This window comes from Eurypyga helias, unplaced genomic scaffold (genome assembly GCF_000690775.1).
Source record: "Eurypyga helias isolate BGI_N326 unplaced genomic scaffold, ASM69077v1 scaffold38618, whole genome shotgun sequence".
Taxonomy (NCBI): domain Eukaryota; kingdom Metazoa; phylum Chordata; class Aves; order Eurypygiformes; family Eurypygidae; genus Eurypyga; species Eurypyga helias.
This window is the reverse complement of record NW_010269526.1, coordinates 2,823-17,588: the sequence shown is the minus strand read 5'-3', so window position 1 is coordinate 17,588 and position 14,766 is coordinate 2,823. Positions and strand designations below refer to the sequence as shown.

General features: G+C 40.3%; 2 protein-coding genes across 2 annotated transcripts in view; one reads left to right on the top strand and one right to left on the bottom strand.

Moving 5' to 3' along the window:
- The first annotated feature begins 2,666 nt into the window (after positions 1–2,666).
- Positions 2,667–11,853, top strand: LOC104514454 (F-box/LRR-repeat protein 21-like). The gene is made up of 6 exons (XM_010158139.1): positions 2,667–2,764; positions 4,212–4,352; positions 6,916–7,365; positions 8,728–8,850; positions 9,542–9,713; positions 10,466–11,853. The coding sequence occupies exons 3-6, from the start codon at positions 6,991–6,993 to the stop codon at positions 11,107–11,109; spliced, it is 1,314 nt and encodes a 437-aa protein (XP_010156441.1). The 5' UTR covers positions 2,667–2,764; positions 4,212–4,352; positions 6,916–6,990; the 3' UTR covers positions 11,110–11,853.
- A 2,509-nt stretch (positions 11,854–14,362) lies between these two features.
- The window catches only part of LOC104514455 (myeloid protein 1-like), a gene marked incomplete at its 5' end in the record, with an annotated part of 3,222 nt that continues 2,818 nt past the window's right edge, over positions 14,363–14,766 (bottom strand). Inside the window, one exon of the mRNA XM_010158140.1 lies at positions 14,363–14,556. Coding sequence (XP_010156442.1) covers positions 14,363–14,556 — 194 coding nt within the window. The remainder of the gene's footprint in view (positions 14,557–14,766) is intronic.

Below are 14,766 nucleotides of genomic sequence, written 5' to 3'. Positions count from 1 at the left end.
GCTAAAATCGGGAAGAAACGTTTCTAGAAAACCTGTAGGAAGAGTGGCTTTTTTTTTTCTGCTGTGTAATGTTTGGGTGAGCCCTCAGGAGACCTTGAAAGAACTGCGGGGCTTCGGAGGTGTCACCTAGTGAAACAAGGGAAGTCTTGGGTGTTGTTCATCGTCTGAGAGCTACTTGAAAAAGGACGGCTTTCTTCTAAAAACTGCGTCAGTGGAACCCCAAGAGCTGAGTTTGTCACCCGAACAGCGCTAAGAGTGGCAGCGCGTTTGCATTGCTTTGGTTAAGACCAAGGCGAGCGCTGAGATGTTCAGCGGACTGCTGTTGCTTTTAGGTCTTTGAGGTTTTGTCATAAACATTAAAAATGTGATAAATCCCTTGAGAGAGAGACTCTGAGGCTCAGTTTTAAGAAAGAGGAGGATTGATTAAAAAAAAAAAAATCCTGTTCAGAGCAAAATCACACCCATTGAAAGCTTGCAGTGCCCTAAATGATGAAAAAGCTTAATCTTTGACCTCATCATACTGCAGGACTAGATCTTCTGAGACTTAAGCTTAAAATGCATTTTTTTAGGCTTGTTTTTGAAACATAGCAACTGACTTAGAGGCTGCGTTAGCAGCAGTGACAGCTTTCCAACGCTGCCGCCTTCAGCATCTGCCGCTCTCGTTCCCCAGACAGACTTTGAATTCCTTGATGTTGTGAGTGGGTGACCCCAATACTGTCACTGAGTTGTGATTTCTTAAAGACCTTATGGTGAATGTGTCAAGTATTTCAGCTGTTAAAGGCAGAGCCGTAAGCATTCGTTTCCAGCCGTTAGAAAGTTAAGGATTAGCACGATGCCTGCTTTATCCCCGTGTATTTTCAAGCGTAGTTATTTGAAAGGTTTTTATTTCTGAGGAACTTAATTTCTGCTGGATTGGTTTTGTTTTTGCTGTATTAGGAACCAGATTTTACGGTGTCTTGTTTTATTATTTTTCCTGCTGAGCCTCGGTGTTGAGAACTGAAAGGGCAAACTGCAAATCGGAGGAGGCAGTCATTTCTCTGTAGCTTGAGTCTGGGATATGTTGGGTTATAGTAATAAAACCTTTATTTTGCAGCTGGTGTTGTAGCACGGGAAGTCGTGAAGAGCTGCTAGCATAATGGAGCTGCTGCTGACCTTTCTCAGAATCCCCCGCCGAGACCCCATGTCACGGGAGGGATTTTAACGTCTTAATTTTAGTAGAAGTTTACGGTCCTGTTACTAGGATAAGCTGCAGAAACAGTTATTTCACTTGAATTTTTCTGAATCCCTGTTCATTTTTTTTTTTGTGGATTTGAGTTAGAGTGGGATAACACGCAGCTGTGCAAAATACTTACTCACAGAACGTTGAGATTGGATAGTTTAGAGGAAAACAGTTGCATAGGGTAGTACACCAATATTTGATACTTTGCCCTACACAAATGAGGAGATTAATTGGTTTGATAAACCTCATCAGTTACCAAGGCATTTTATTTGAATGACGTGTTGCTGCTGTCTGTCTTTGATAGTAATTTGGGTAACTACCTTAGGCTAACAGTTTACTGTTATTTACATAACAAGTTTGTCTTTGATTGCGTCTCTGATAACTAGTTATTTTTTATTATAGACATTTCTGCTTAGATGAGCTGACATAGTTTAAGCTGCTTGGCGTGGTTCTTGTGGCCTTGGACACTTAAGGGAAGCAGCATTAGACTACACCATGTTATTTTTGTTGTTGTTGTTAACAAGACTGAAATTGTGAGTTCAGAACAGATGGAAGGGTAGACCTCCCTCCCCTATGTTAAGCAGGTGAAGGAAGACTTCAGTTATTTGGTGTGTTTTTATAAAAGCAAACTTAGTGGTGTGCTTTGGGGTAGAGCCTTGAGTGATTATTTATGGTGGAAGACACTGAAACACAAGCTTCTGTGTCATGTGATATTAGAAGAAAATAGTGTGGAGTGGGGTGAGGGGCTTCTAATCTAAGCCCCCCACCAGTGTGATAGTTTGTGATACACCTGCCAGGTTGTGCAGACTGTCACCTGCGTTCTGGCAGCTCATAAACAGGGAGGAGGCTGCAGGCTGGGTGGTTTGTTGTTGCTGGACTGCATCTCCTGTCTCGCTCCCTGCCATGTGACTGCCTGCCCAGGGCTGTACCCGCTGGTGACTTAAGGCTGCTGCTGGTGGTAGGAGCCTGTGCCATGCGGCCTCTGGTTTGATCATCTGTCACGGAGTTGCCTAGGCCAGTAGGCAGCCTTGCCAATGGAGGGAAAAAGGCAGGAAAACACACTGGTGTTTTGTTTTCCGTGACTCTTAGATTACATGTCCTCTTAGATTACATTAGTAGTTTGAGACAGTGGTATTTACCAAATGTCACAGCTAACGGTAATGCGAATATTGGATAACTTAACTGTTTACATTGTACTGTGTAAATGGAGTTGCAACACTTGTTTCCCATCAGTTTTGTACTTCAACTGACCTCACGTTTCTGTCGATGACACAGTGTTTGCAGTGTGGGATGAGCTACCTTGTGTTAAGATGATGCCCTCAAGCTCCTTTACGAAAGCAAGAAAATGTGTAAATTGATGTCAACATATTTTCCTGTCATTTTTGTGTGCGTTTGGCTTTTTCTTTGTTCAAAACTAATAGTGTTTTTTGTGGCATTTTATCTGGACAGGAGGGGAAAGCAGACAGATGCTTGTGAGTGCCCCATGGCTGCAGCTGCCTCTGCTGATTCATTTATTGCCTATTGTAACTTGGAAGCATTCTTTAGGTAAGAAAGCCACTTCAAATTACGTTGTGGGGTTTATAAACTTAATATACTTCTGTGTTGAATGTTTAAATTGCATCTTAGTGTTCTGCCCTCTCAATTATAATGTCATTTATGTGTCCTGTTTACTCTTTGGTCATTAAAAACCTACATGTATGAGTTAGAAACTGACAGCACTTTGGGAATGAATTTTATGTGCCATGCAGAGTTAGCAAAGGGGCAGTCTGCTCACCTTGCAGAACGTGTAATTCCTATAGCTTGTCTGTGAATATAGGGCTGCCAGAAATGGCGAACTTCCTCAGGTGCCATCTGTGAACAGAGTTACTAACATACATCAGCTTTCTAATTATAGACTAGCATGACGACGCAGCTCTAAATTTTCTGATGTGTGAGCTGAGCAACAACATTGCTTGCATGGATTTCAATACTTCAGTTTGATTTTGCCTAAGAAATGGGGGCAGCTTCTCTTGTTTAACACGTACTACACCCGTGTTGAACTTTACAGCTATAAAGCTGATACTAACTGGATAGTTTTTCAATCTATGATGATATGACCTGAGAGAATGTAAAACTTCATGTCTCCCCTCTTCTAAAGAAAAATGAAAGAGTTCAGTGTTAGAAGGTTTCTAAAGATGTTGTGACTGGTTGAATACAGTACTCTGTATGAAGCTGTAATGTAGTTCAGTTTTTAAAACTGCTTTTTCGTTTCAAACATGTCATCATTTAGGAAGATGAGTGTTGCTGTTCCTATAGCTTTCCATTAAACCATCTTCTGATAATGTTGAACAGATAACTGGAATTAGAGGTTTTGGATATACTTTCTTATAGCAGACCAAGACACACTCTCCTACTAAGATACAGGGTAGTTTTTCCATATTGGTATATGGGAGCATATTCCTACATTATCAGTATCTTTTTTTTTTCTGGGTAGAGTTTAATAAGCCAAAATAGTTTGTTTACTGTCAAGATTATCATGTTGCAATAAGCATACTTTTGGAGTAAGAGTGAGTAATGTTTAAAGCCAAGATTCCTTAGATTTTAAAATATTAGAAGTCATATCTTTAACTATTTTGATTCATGTGTGTTTTGGTGTACAGTAAGCTGGAAAAAAAAAAGGTTTCTTATCCAGGTTTGTAATTTCTTTAGGTAATACTGAAGGATCCAGAGGTGTATCTGTTGCACAAGATTACTGATGTGACTGAAGTTGTATATAATGCAAAAAATAGATTTGTGACAACAATTACACCATCTCATTAGTTAAACGATAGTTTTTCAGATAAATTTGGTAAAACTAATTTACTTGTCACATTCCGTTGATCTACTTCCACGTCTGCCCCGCAGTGCAGGGTGTACTGTTGATCTCAGTCTGTGTTCCAGAGCTGAGTTTAGTCCCGCCAGTGGGTCTCCCAGGCATTGCAGAACAGTTTTTCTGTGGTCGGTGGCTTCACAGGTCAGTTGATCTTCTGGGACCCGTCCCTGCCTTCTGGTTAAGGAATCCATGCACACATACAGGATGACTCAACAGTGGGATGGATGTTCAGATACCAGAAAGGTGCTGGTAACTTGACAGGAACTTCCACATTCTTTGGAGGTATGTGTGCATGTAAAGCTCTTGTTGAATCCTACCTGGCTTATATCACGTGGAGCTCTAATTTAGTTTACTTGTGTTTTAAACTACACTCTTCATAGGTTAAGTATGCAGAGCAGAATAAGCATTCACCTTTTCAGAGTAAGTATTAGGGCTTCATGTTTGGTAAAAATTTTGTGATATATAACCAGGGGAACCTTTTTCTGGCTTTGCATTTCACAGTGAGGTACGCAATGTAGTTTAGCTACATTTAAAGTACTGCAATATAAAATATGAAAAAGAGAAATTCCAGAGTTACCAGTTTTAAAGGGATGTAGCAGCAACAAGTACAAGCTGTGGCCTCGTTCCATCAGCGAGAGCGTAGGTAGCATGCATACCTTGTCCTGTCTCTTCATACATCTGCACTGGATATGCTGCCTCTGGCCTGTAGCCTGGCCTGTGGTTTAGGGGAATGCCCTTTCTGCTACTTCTCAGGTGCCAAAACTTCTTTGTGGAAACCAAAACAGCACCCATGAAGCTGAAATAAATTTGAAATAAGGGAAAATTTGCATGTTTTTTCGGAAACTTGTATTTTGCTGAGCCCTTGCTGATCTACGGGAGAATAGTGAAAACAGGGAGAAACTTCTCAGACAACAGTGTGTGTTTAATTCCTGTTCTGTTTTGGACTTTAGTTTGAGGAAACAGCTAAATCTGTAATTCCTCCCAAGGAGGGATGAAAAAGAAAGAAAACTCAAGCAAGTATTTGACTCAAGCTAATCTTAGCAAGTGTAAGAGCAACTGGCAGAGAGAGTTATGTAATGGTTAATTACTACATCCACACGTAATGCTTTGGAATGCCCAGCCATTGTGTGACTTAAAAGTCATAAAACATGGTTGTGTAGATGATAACTTGATAAAATGGCCTAGTAGCAAAATGTTTATTCATGCTGAGCTTGCATCTTCCTTACATTAGTAACACCATTGTATTGTTTAGAAATACTGCTTTGTTTTGGGGTGGGTTATGTTGGAGTACATGCACATCATTCTTTGCCCTCTTTGACTTACTGCCCTTTCCTGCTTGTTAATGCAAGGCACATGTGTTTAGTCAGGGGAGAAAAACTTGTTATTAAATATAATTTAAAGAGGGTTGCTAGCTTATCCTTCTGTATCTGTCACCTATCACTATCATAAATGGAACTTTAAAGAGACTGAGTGAAGATTCCTAAGGGCTGCTAGAATAAACCCTTGGTGATTGAGACAGTTTGGCAGGAGGACAATCAGTAGTGAAGCTGGTCACATGAACAGCTCTTGATTAATTGGCTAGGCTGTTCTTTCCCACTTCACAAAGAATGCACGTGCTTTCATAAAAATGGAGTTACACTTGCATGTCAGACACATAATCAAGCATACAGATCAGGTTTTATAAGTTAGGGAAAATGACAGATGAGTTTTTGACAGGTTACTCTGTATTTTGGCAGCTGTTTGTGTATTTTGGTCGTGTCCCTGTCCCCCTCGCCTCCAGTGAAGATACTGTGAAAGAAATTTCAGTCCAGAAAAGAGCATGCTGTGAGGGCTGCCATGGGCGAGTGTTCAATAAAAACAGGCAACGTGTTCTGTTCTTGAAGAATGCATTGAAATTTTCAGCTTCAGGCTGGTTGGGAACAGAGAACTGAACGTCTGATTAGTAGGACACTTGAGATCAAGAGGCTCATCTTACTGCAAAATGAAGTGGCTCTTGAAACATTTAAGACAAATAATTGGCCGAAAAACAGAATTCTGTCTAGAATGGGCTTGAGTACGTTGTGCTGCTTCAGCATGTGCAAGCAGAGCGTTTCTTTGTGCTGCTCTTTGCTGAACTCTGGCTCCTGTGGCAAAGACTCCTCAGTGTAGTAGGTTCACACAGGTTGCTGTATGCTGGGCGTCACTGTCCTTTTCTCCTGCTGCAAAACAGCGTGTGAGCCTCACTCGCTTTGCCCTGTTGATAAGTGGCCTCTGGAGTTCTTTGTTGTGAGTTGCACAAATATTTTTCCTCTGCCTGACAGGATTTAGAAGAGGAAAAAAAAAATAACCACAGCAAAAAAGACCTGATGAAGCAAAAGCAGTGGGGGAGGCGGGCAAAGCTTTTAAACCTCACCCCTCTGAACGTGGTCATTCCAAGTTCAGCATTGTTTAAAAGGGAGTTTATGAATTGGGTTCTCTAGTTGATAAAATTCTTCTAGAGATGATGTGTAGATTCCATAGTTTGCTGAGTTTAAACTTAAACATAATTTTCTACTGCTAAACTAAGTTGCTGTTGAATACTTTTTTTTTCTCCTACAAAGTGCTTTCTGTTCTATGAAGTACTAACACATAACTGCACTCGGTAAATTAACAAACCCAGGTTCTCCAGCTTCAAATCAAGTTGTACCAAATAAAGATTATCAAGAAAAAAGGTTCTTGCTAATGTTTGTGTGCTGGATATTGACATCTGAGCATACCTTTTGTCATAGTAATTGTATAGTATATTTACATTTTACTAACTTGGTATCTCTTGCTGTGTTTTCACTACCTCCTCCTCCTTCTTCACCCAATTTCTGTATTTTTCTAGAGACGTACTGTATGTGAGACCTTTCAGGAGAGTGCAGCTTGAATACATCGGGTCGTTCCAGGACTCAAAACTTTCATGATGAAGAGAGCTAGGCAGAAGGCTGTGGTTGAAAACGAAGCTCCTCAGACATCACTGAAGAGCAAAAAACAGAAAACTTGTTTATATGGCTCAGTGTTTGGTGAATCTGACTTGCACGCCTCGATGGACTGGGGAAGCCTTCCTCACCATGTTATTCTGCGTATTTTTGAGTTTCTGCCTTTAGTAGATCGAGCCAGGGCATCTTCTGTTTGTCGAAGGTGGAATGAAATTTTTCACATCCCAGATCTCTGGAGGAGATTTGAATTTGAACTTAGCCAGCCAGCTACCTCTTACTTAAAGTCTACGCATCCTGATCTCATTCAGCAGATTATCAAGAGGCACGCTGATCATCTGCAGTACGTCAGCTTCAAGGTAAGTCTGGGATGACTGGAGGCTTGCTTTGTCACGTGACTGTGCATAGTGTACGCAGCTTCTGTGTTGGTTGGCTCAAGTGTTTTACCTGGGAAGTTTTGTGTTTAAAAATGTGGCTACTGCAGCAGTTTATTTCAATGCTTGCACATGGTTTCCTTCCCTTTTCTACATTCTGGTCTCTGCAAAGTGAAGAAAGCTAACGTTACGCCTTACAGAGCTGGGGATTGAATGTTGTGTTTTCAGAATATACAGGGTAAATAGTTTCTGTGACTGTGTTAGTGGCAATCCAAATACTCAGATTATTGTGCAGATACATATTATATGTGGAAGCATTTGAGGAAATGAATTTGTCTTGTGTGTGTAATTTCTTTGCAAGATAAGGCTCTACAGTAAAGAATGTCTTGACTTTTTACAACCCTGCTTTGAAACAAAGTATGGGTAAGGGAGAAAGTTTCTGTGCCTGTATGTTCAGGTCATTGACACATAAAGACGTAATTACATAATTTAAGGACTGTGTTTGTAGTCTCAGGATTGCATAAATTTGAACTTTTCATTTGAATCCTTGGTACAGTTCTAATCTGTGGAGGAAAAGCAGATAAAAAAGTTGATACTAAAGCTAGGATGGAAATGAGAAGCTGCTTTGTCTCAGCCCTGGTAGCAGTTTTACGTTTGGAGGTACTGTCATTTGGCTGCACAGCAGTTCATGGATAATCAGTTACTAAATACCTGTAAATTGTATGCTTCCTATAACTGATAATAATGACTTGCCATTAGAACGTCTTAGTGCAGCTTTCATGCGTTTTCAGCTACTCTTTTATTATCTGAGCTGCTACAGAGGAGGAAGGTGAGATGAGATAGTGATTTGCCCACAGTTAGTCATCAGATTTATAGGCGGATTGAGAATCAGCTCATTATTCAAGGTGGAAAGGTGTTGTCCCTGCAGGTGAAATGGATTTGCTTGCTGGAGTGTATCTGGGCTTTATCAAGTCTGTTTTCTGCACTAAGTATCTAGCATTGGCCTTTAAGAAAAGGTGCGTACGTACCTCTGTCTATTGTAACACCACTACTAGTTCAGTTGTTTAGGAAGTCATGGGGTTATTTGAAGAGAAGGCTTAGCTTTAAGCTCTTTGTTCATTACTTAGAAATACTCAGCAGTCATATTCAGGACAATTTTCTAATAGTAATTTCCTTGAACTCTTTCTTCCCTTGAAATTTCTAATTAATGTCGCACTGGGTCCTTGTGGTGAATGCAGTGTGGTGTAGTGCAGCTGATGGCTGTGCCACTTGCAGTCTTGGGTATCTGGTGCTGTTTTCTAAATAACAATAAAGAATTACTTCATTATTTTAAAATTGCTTTTGTAGGTTGATAGCAGCACTGAGTCAGCAGAAGCAGCCTGTGACATCCTTTCTCAGTTGGTGAACTGCTCTATCAAGACACTGGGTTTGATTTCTACAGCAAAACCAAGCTTCATGAACGTCTCCAAGGTAATGTTCTACAAACTGTGACTAGAGTGACTTAATTAACTCTTAAAGCAGCTTTCTTATTGTGCTGATATTCTGTTGATGGTCATTTTTATGAAACAGTCTGTAATTATTGCCACATCTTCCTTAATTTGTGGCATCCATTAGTATTAGGAAAACAATGAAATGTTGATTCCATTAGTTAAGTTTAGTAGTGTTGATACTTCGTGGTGTAGAGACAGAGAATGATTTAGAAGGCTTGAGTTTCCTCATTTCTGGGTTGCAAGATAAGACGACCATGTGCTGCAACATGTTGTTAAATTATTTGGGATTTTTTTTTTCTTTGAGACTAAAAGGTCACAGCAGAGTGACTTTCTGGAACATAGAATAAATGCCATTTTCTTTTTTATGTAGATAAATTCTAGATACTTCATGCTCATCACTATGTCTACTTATCTCTGTTTTATTACAGTATAAAGATAAGTCAGACTAGCTGAGCTAACTACTGAGTGTAAAGTTAATTTTTGTCGCCTTCAACAGCATATTTACAAAGTTTTCCTGTGTTCAGATAAGCCTTTCTTTGTTACACAATAAAGGGGATGCCTAAGTAGTGATTATTTTTGTACTTCCTGTGTGTGTGAAACCAGAAGTTTAGATGTTGAATTTCTGCCTGCCTTTTCATAAGATTTCCCCTCCTTTCAATTTCTCCAAACAGGCTCATTTTGCTTCAGCACTGACAGTAGTTTTTGTAAACTCTAAGTCATTATCATCAATCAAGATAGATGACACACCACTTGATGATCCTTCCTTGAAGGTTCTTGTCGCTAACAACAGTGATACTCTAAAACTGCTGAAAATGAGCAGCTGTCCCCACGTATCTCCTGCTGGTGAGTAGTGAATATCTACCAAAACTGTAGTAGTAAAGTATGGTAGAACAAACTGGTGAGACTCTGTTTCCATAGTGCCCTCGTGTGTCCAGATCTGGTAGTGTGAACCTGCTTGTTTTAGCACTGGTTGATGGAGGGCTCATTCCCTTCAAAATACAGGCTTGCCAAAATGTTCAGAGGGCTTTTTGGATCTCTTCTCACTTACTCTGGTGCTAGGGAAAGGGAATCGGAATCCTGGTCTGGTCTCTTCCCTGTATTCGTATCCACAGTCTGGCAAAGGTGACTGAACCAGTGTACTTTGTCTTCCAGCAGATGAAGAGCAGTTGTGTTGTTTATGTCTTAACTCAGGGAAGGATCTGGTTTAGCGTAGCTCTTAAACCAGGCTACGGGTCGTCATGTAAATAGAATGAGTGTCAGGGAAGGGAACAGTGGCAACTTCAGCTGGATCTTACGTGATTTCAGTTGGCTCTTCAGAGCAGAGGAAGTTCTGCATGGAAAAGGGCAAAGAGGAAGAAGGATATGCAGATCCAAGGTGACTGTGACTAGTTAGACTTGTTTCTTTTACTGATAAGGGTTTATGGCCAAAACCTCATAAAAGGCTGTGGGTATCTAGAACATTGTATTTCATGGGGTTTGGATATAGGCATAAATACTCAGGCCAGTGGAATTAGTACTTGCTTGATCTTTACAGCAAAGAACTGTGCTTGTATTCCCCTTTCATTTTACAAAGCAATGTATTATTTGTTCCTCAGGAATTCTTTGTGTTGCTGACCAGTGTCATGGACTTAAGGAGCTGGCTTTGAACTACTACATATTAAGCGATGAACTGCTGCTGGCACTTTCAAGTGAAAAACATGTTGATCTTGAACACCTTCGCATAGACGTTGTGAGTGAAAATCCCGGACAAGTTGAATTTCACACTATCAAAAAGCAAAGCTGGGATGCTCTTGTTAAACACTCCCCCAAAGTCAACATCGTGATGTATTTCTTCTTATATGAAGAAGAATTTGATGCTTTCTTCAGAGAGGAAACCCCCGTTACGCACCTTTACTTTGGGCGTGCAGTAAGCAAAGCCATGTTGGGTCGTATTGGCATGAACTGCCCGAGGTTGATTGAGTTGGTTGTGTGTGCTAATGGACTTCAACCTTTGGACGATGAACTTATTCGGATTGCTGAGCGCTGTAAGAACTTAACAGCAATGGGACTGGGTGAATGTGAAGTAACTTGCAGAGGTTTTATTGAATTTGTAAAGATGTGTGGGGGCAGGCTTACCCAGCTTTCTATAATGGAGGAGGTGCTGATTCCGGATAACGATTATAGCTTAGATCGACTTCATTTGGAAGTCTCCAAACACCTCGGAAGAATGTGGTTTCCTGATATGATGCCAACGTGGTAAATTCTATACAGTTGTGAGTAAACTGGTAGATTCAGGGTGTTGCTCTCTATGCAAATAAAACATTTAAAAAATGAAATGTGAAAACTTCTTTCCAGATTTGAGTTTTTCTACCTTGAGAACCTCTAGTAGTGTAACAGCAAAACATTCTAGATTGTTAATGGTATATTGAAATAGGTGATAGATTAAGTGTGCTTAACACTTCTGAAAGGATGTCTGAGGTTTACAGGTGCTTCAAACTTCAGAGAATTTGGGGTTCTCTGAGCTTCAGTTTAAATGTTCCATTCATGTCAAAGGTATTTTTCCCCATGTCTTTGTTTAGTCTTTCTGATGTAGTCAGAAGAGGACTAGAGAAACTTTTTTCCTTTAGCAAATCCAACTTTATGGGAAGCTGGATATGACTTGGAGTTCAGGAAAGCCATGTTATTTGTCATGAAGTTTTATACAGCTATTTTTCAAATTATTCATGTTATAAATGTAAGAGCTTGTACATTAATATACTTACACTGGCCCAGGTTACTCAGATAGAATCCAGCTTAAACTCATGACAGTGATAGATAAGCTTGTGCTTGCAAAAAAACCTTTCCATTTTTAAGTTGCACTTTAAATAATTTTGTAGAGACTGCGTTGTACAATGTGTTGTTTTCTGTCCTATGGTTTAAATAGGTGGGAAAGAGACCTTGTTAAAATTAATGAATTTGAAAGTTTGAATCTGGATTGATTGCTTGAGTGAATGACAAAGCACTTTGGAAACGGCCAGCGTATAAGGAATAGGTTCTGGGATTGGGAGAGTTCAAGTCTTCAGTTACCAGGATTGATGTCTGAATATTGTTCTGTGCTTTCATTATTAACAGATAAGAGGGATCTCATAAATGTAGCTAGTGAGAAGGGAGGATCAAATGGAATACAGTTGTCTTTGATCACTTTCTGTCTCAAATAAAGGATTTAGATCATTTAAGAAATAAATTATTTGCCAGTTATGGGCTAAAATGGCCTATGTTGATCTTGCCTGTGTCTCACAGAGCTGTGCTGTGAAGCCTGATTTCTGGAGTAAGGGTTGCTGGAGGTGTCCTGAGATTTTTGATTCAGGACTGTTTGATACTTGTTGCTATTAATAGATTTTTGAGGAAGAAGATTTTCTTTTTTCTTTTTTTTTTAAAGGGGAAAGGAATGCGAGTTGATGGGAATTGGAGTACGTACGTGTGCTGACATTGGCGCACTGTAAACTGCAATGCATTGTGTACAGGTTTCGCTGTAATTGTTTTCGTGCTGTCCTTGTCCTATCTTCCCTGAGAAGTCTGCGTTTGATTGGCTGGTGGTATTTGTCACTTCAGAGAAAATGTCAGGTTTTTCCACTCTTCTTCACTGCAGACGTAACAGCCAAAGGGTTAAACCAGCATTGGCTTGGACAGGCTTGTTCCCAGTTGCAAGCTGAGGGGTTTAAGATGACATGTAACGCCTGTCTGCATCAGGAACACGGTACTGCCTCTTGCACAGTTAAGAAGCATCTGACTGGTTACTAGCTCCACTTACCTAAGCACTTGCTTCCATAATCGGGGAGGATGATAATTGTCTTTTAAACAGAAGACTGAAATATTTCTAAACAGTATTTTGTTTAAGATGTGTGGTTTGCTTTAAATGTAAATGTAATAAAGTGATCTAACACATGCACTGATCTAGACTCATCCATCTGTTGCACCCCATCCTCCTGTTAGGCAGGGTTCTGTCCTGGTAGACACCATATACTCGACAAACGTGGGGAGAGGCAGTAGAAAGGTTTTAACTCTGGGATTACAGCAAATTAGTCACTGTCATTTCATGTTTGTGCTTCAAACTTGAGGATTTTTGAGGTGCTCAAACTGTAAAATGGAATGTGGACAAACCTTGCAGATGGTTGGTAAATCCTGGAGTCCTTCATGTGTTCTAGCCAACATAACCACATTAATGAAGTATCAGACGTGAGTGGCTGTGTACAGGAATACAGCTCGGGGGAAACTGTTAAAATACTTGCAATGCTGTGCCTTTCTCTGTCCCTCTTACTAAATCAGCTTTTCCATGAAGCCATGAGTATCAGCTTGCTCTGGCTCCAAGCTTCTAGAAAAAAGGGCTTGCAGTACCTGTGATTTTTGATGTGATGACTTTTTTGGTGCATTCACTTTGCTGCCTGGTCTGAAGTAAGACCCATTGATACTTGGGTTTCTAACTAAATGCCGACAAAATTGATACATCAGTCTTAACACTGATTCTTCACTGGTAGTGTGGGATGTAATTTTAATTGAAAAGTAACTTCTGATATTAGGTTAATGTTGAATTTTAAGAGTTTCAAGGTTAGATCTGTTTAGTGCCGTGTGTTGGTGCTATGGTATATGTATTGTGCTTTGGGGAGCAGTGTCAAAACACTGCCCTGCGTAAGGCAGCGTAGTTCTTTTCCTTGTTCAGGTCCTGAATGGCAGGAGTGGAGGTAGATAACTGCCTGTGCTTCTCCTGTCCCTTGAGTAGCCTGTACTTCAGAGCTCTGCCTTGTCCTAGCTAAGGCAAGTTTTACTTGCTTTCCCTGCCCTGCAAAGACTTTCTAAAACCCCATCTCTGAAGTGTATAAGGCAGCAATACAGTTTGTGAGGGTTTTAGTTACTCTGAAGTACAGAATTTTCACCCAATATGCTAAGGAGATTGTAAGGTCACTAAAAAGTCCACATCAGTGAGAAATGAAGAGTGATGCGCCTTTTCTGCCAGATGAGGGGGTGAGCTAGTTTTCATGCTCACTGAGGGTTGGTTTTTTTTTTTTTTTAGACTTTGAGAAACCTTGTAATTAGTCACTGCTAATTTCCTGCTTCTCTTGTGAATGGAAATTCCAACAAAACCTCAAATCTCTGTTCCTTGTATGGAATCCCTTTTGCCATCCAGTAGACACACCTGTGTGTCTGACGTGACAACTCCAAACAGCATCTTTTCTGCCTTACGGAGTCTTTCAATAAATTTCCCTCCAGATTTCCTCAGTTCAAAATGTGAAGTAACCTTGTCTGCCAGGGTGTAGTGAAGTTCGTTAATTAGCCTAAGATACAACGTTCACAACAATTACAGGTGTTTAAAAACAATGCCTTGTTGGCACCTGGAATGTGTGTTAATGTTAATGCCTTGCAATATTATGTAAGGCTCCAAGTACTGAATCAGTAGTAATAGAAACTCTTCACACGAGAAGAAAATGCAACTTTTGGATGCTGAGATGAATTTATTTGGAATTTACCACATTTCCATTTCACTCTCTTTGTTGCCATTTCCCCTTTTCCAGATTGCCGGTAGGATCTGAGTGATCGCAGTTCTCGACGTGAATATGAGATGTGATCCCAGGGAATACTCTCTGCATTGGCAACATTCTCCCAAGGACTTGTCCCTTAGTAATTGTACCGCTGTATCTGATGGGGTGGATGCAGATTAGTTTTACGCAGAAGCCTGGTGAAAACGAGAGGAGGGAAAACATCAGATGACTGAGGAAGCATTTATTCTTCTGTACTAATTTTGTTTCAGAAATACTAATGTTTGTCTTGTCCTTTCCATGGCAGTAGTGGAAATACCAAAACAGCAAAGGCACTGGTCGTCGGAATTGCGATAGTGGTTGGAGTTGTTGGCTTGGGGGAAGAGGGAACATGTGAGGCCAGGAGA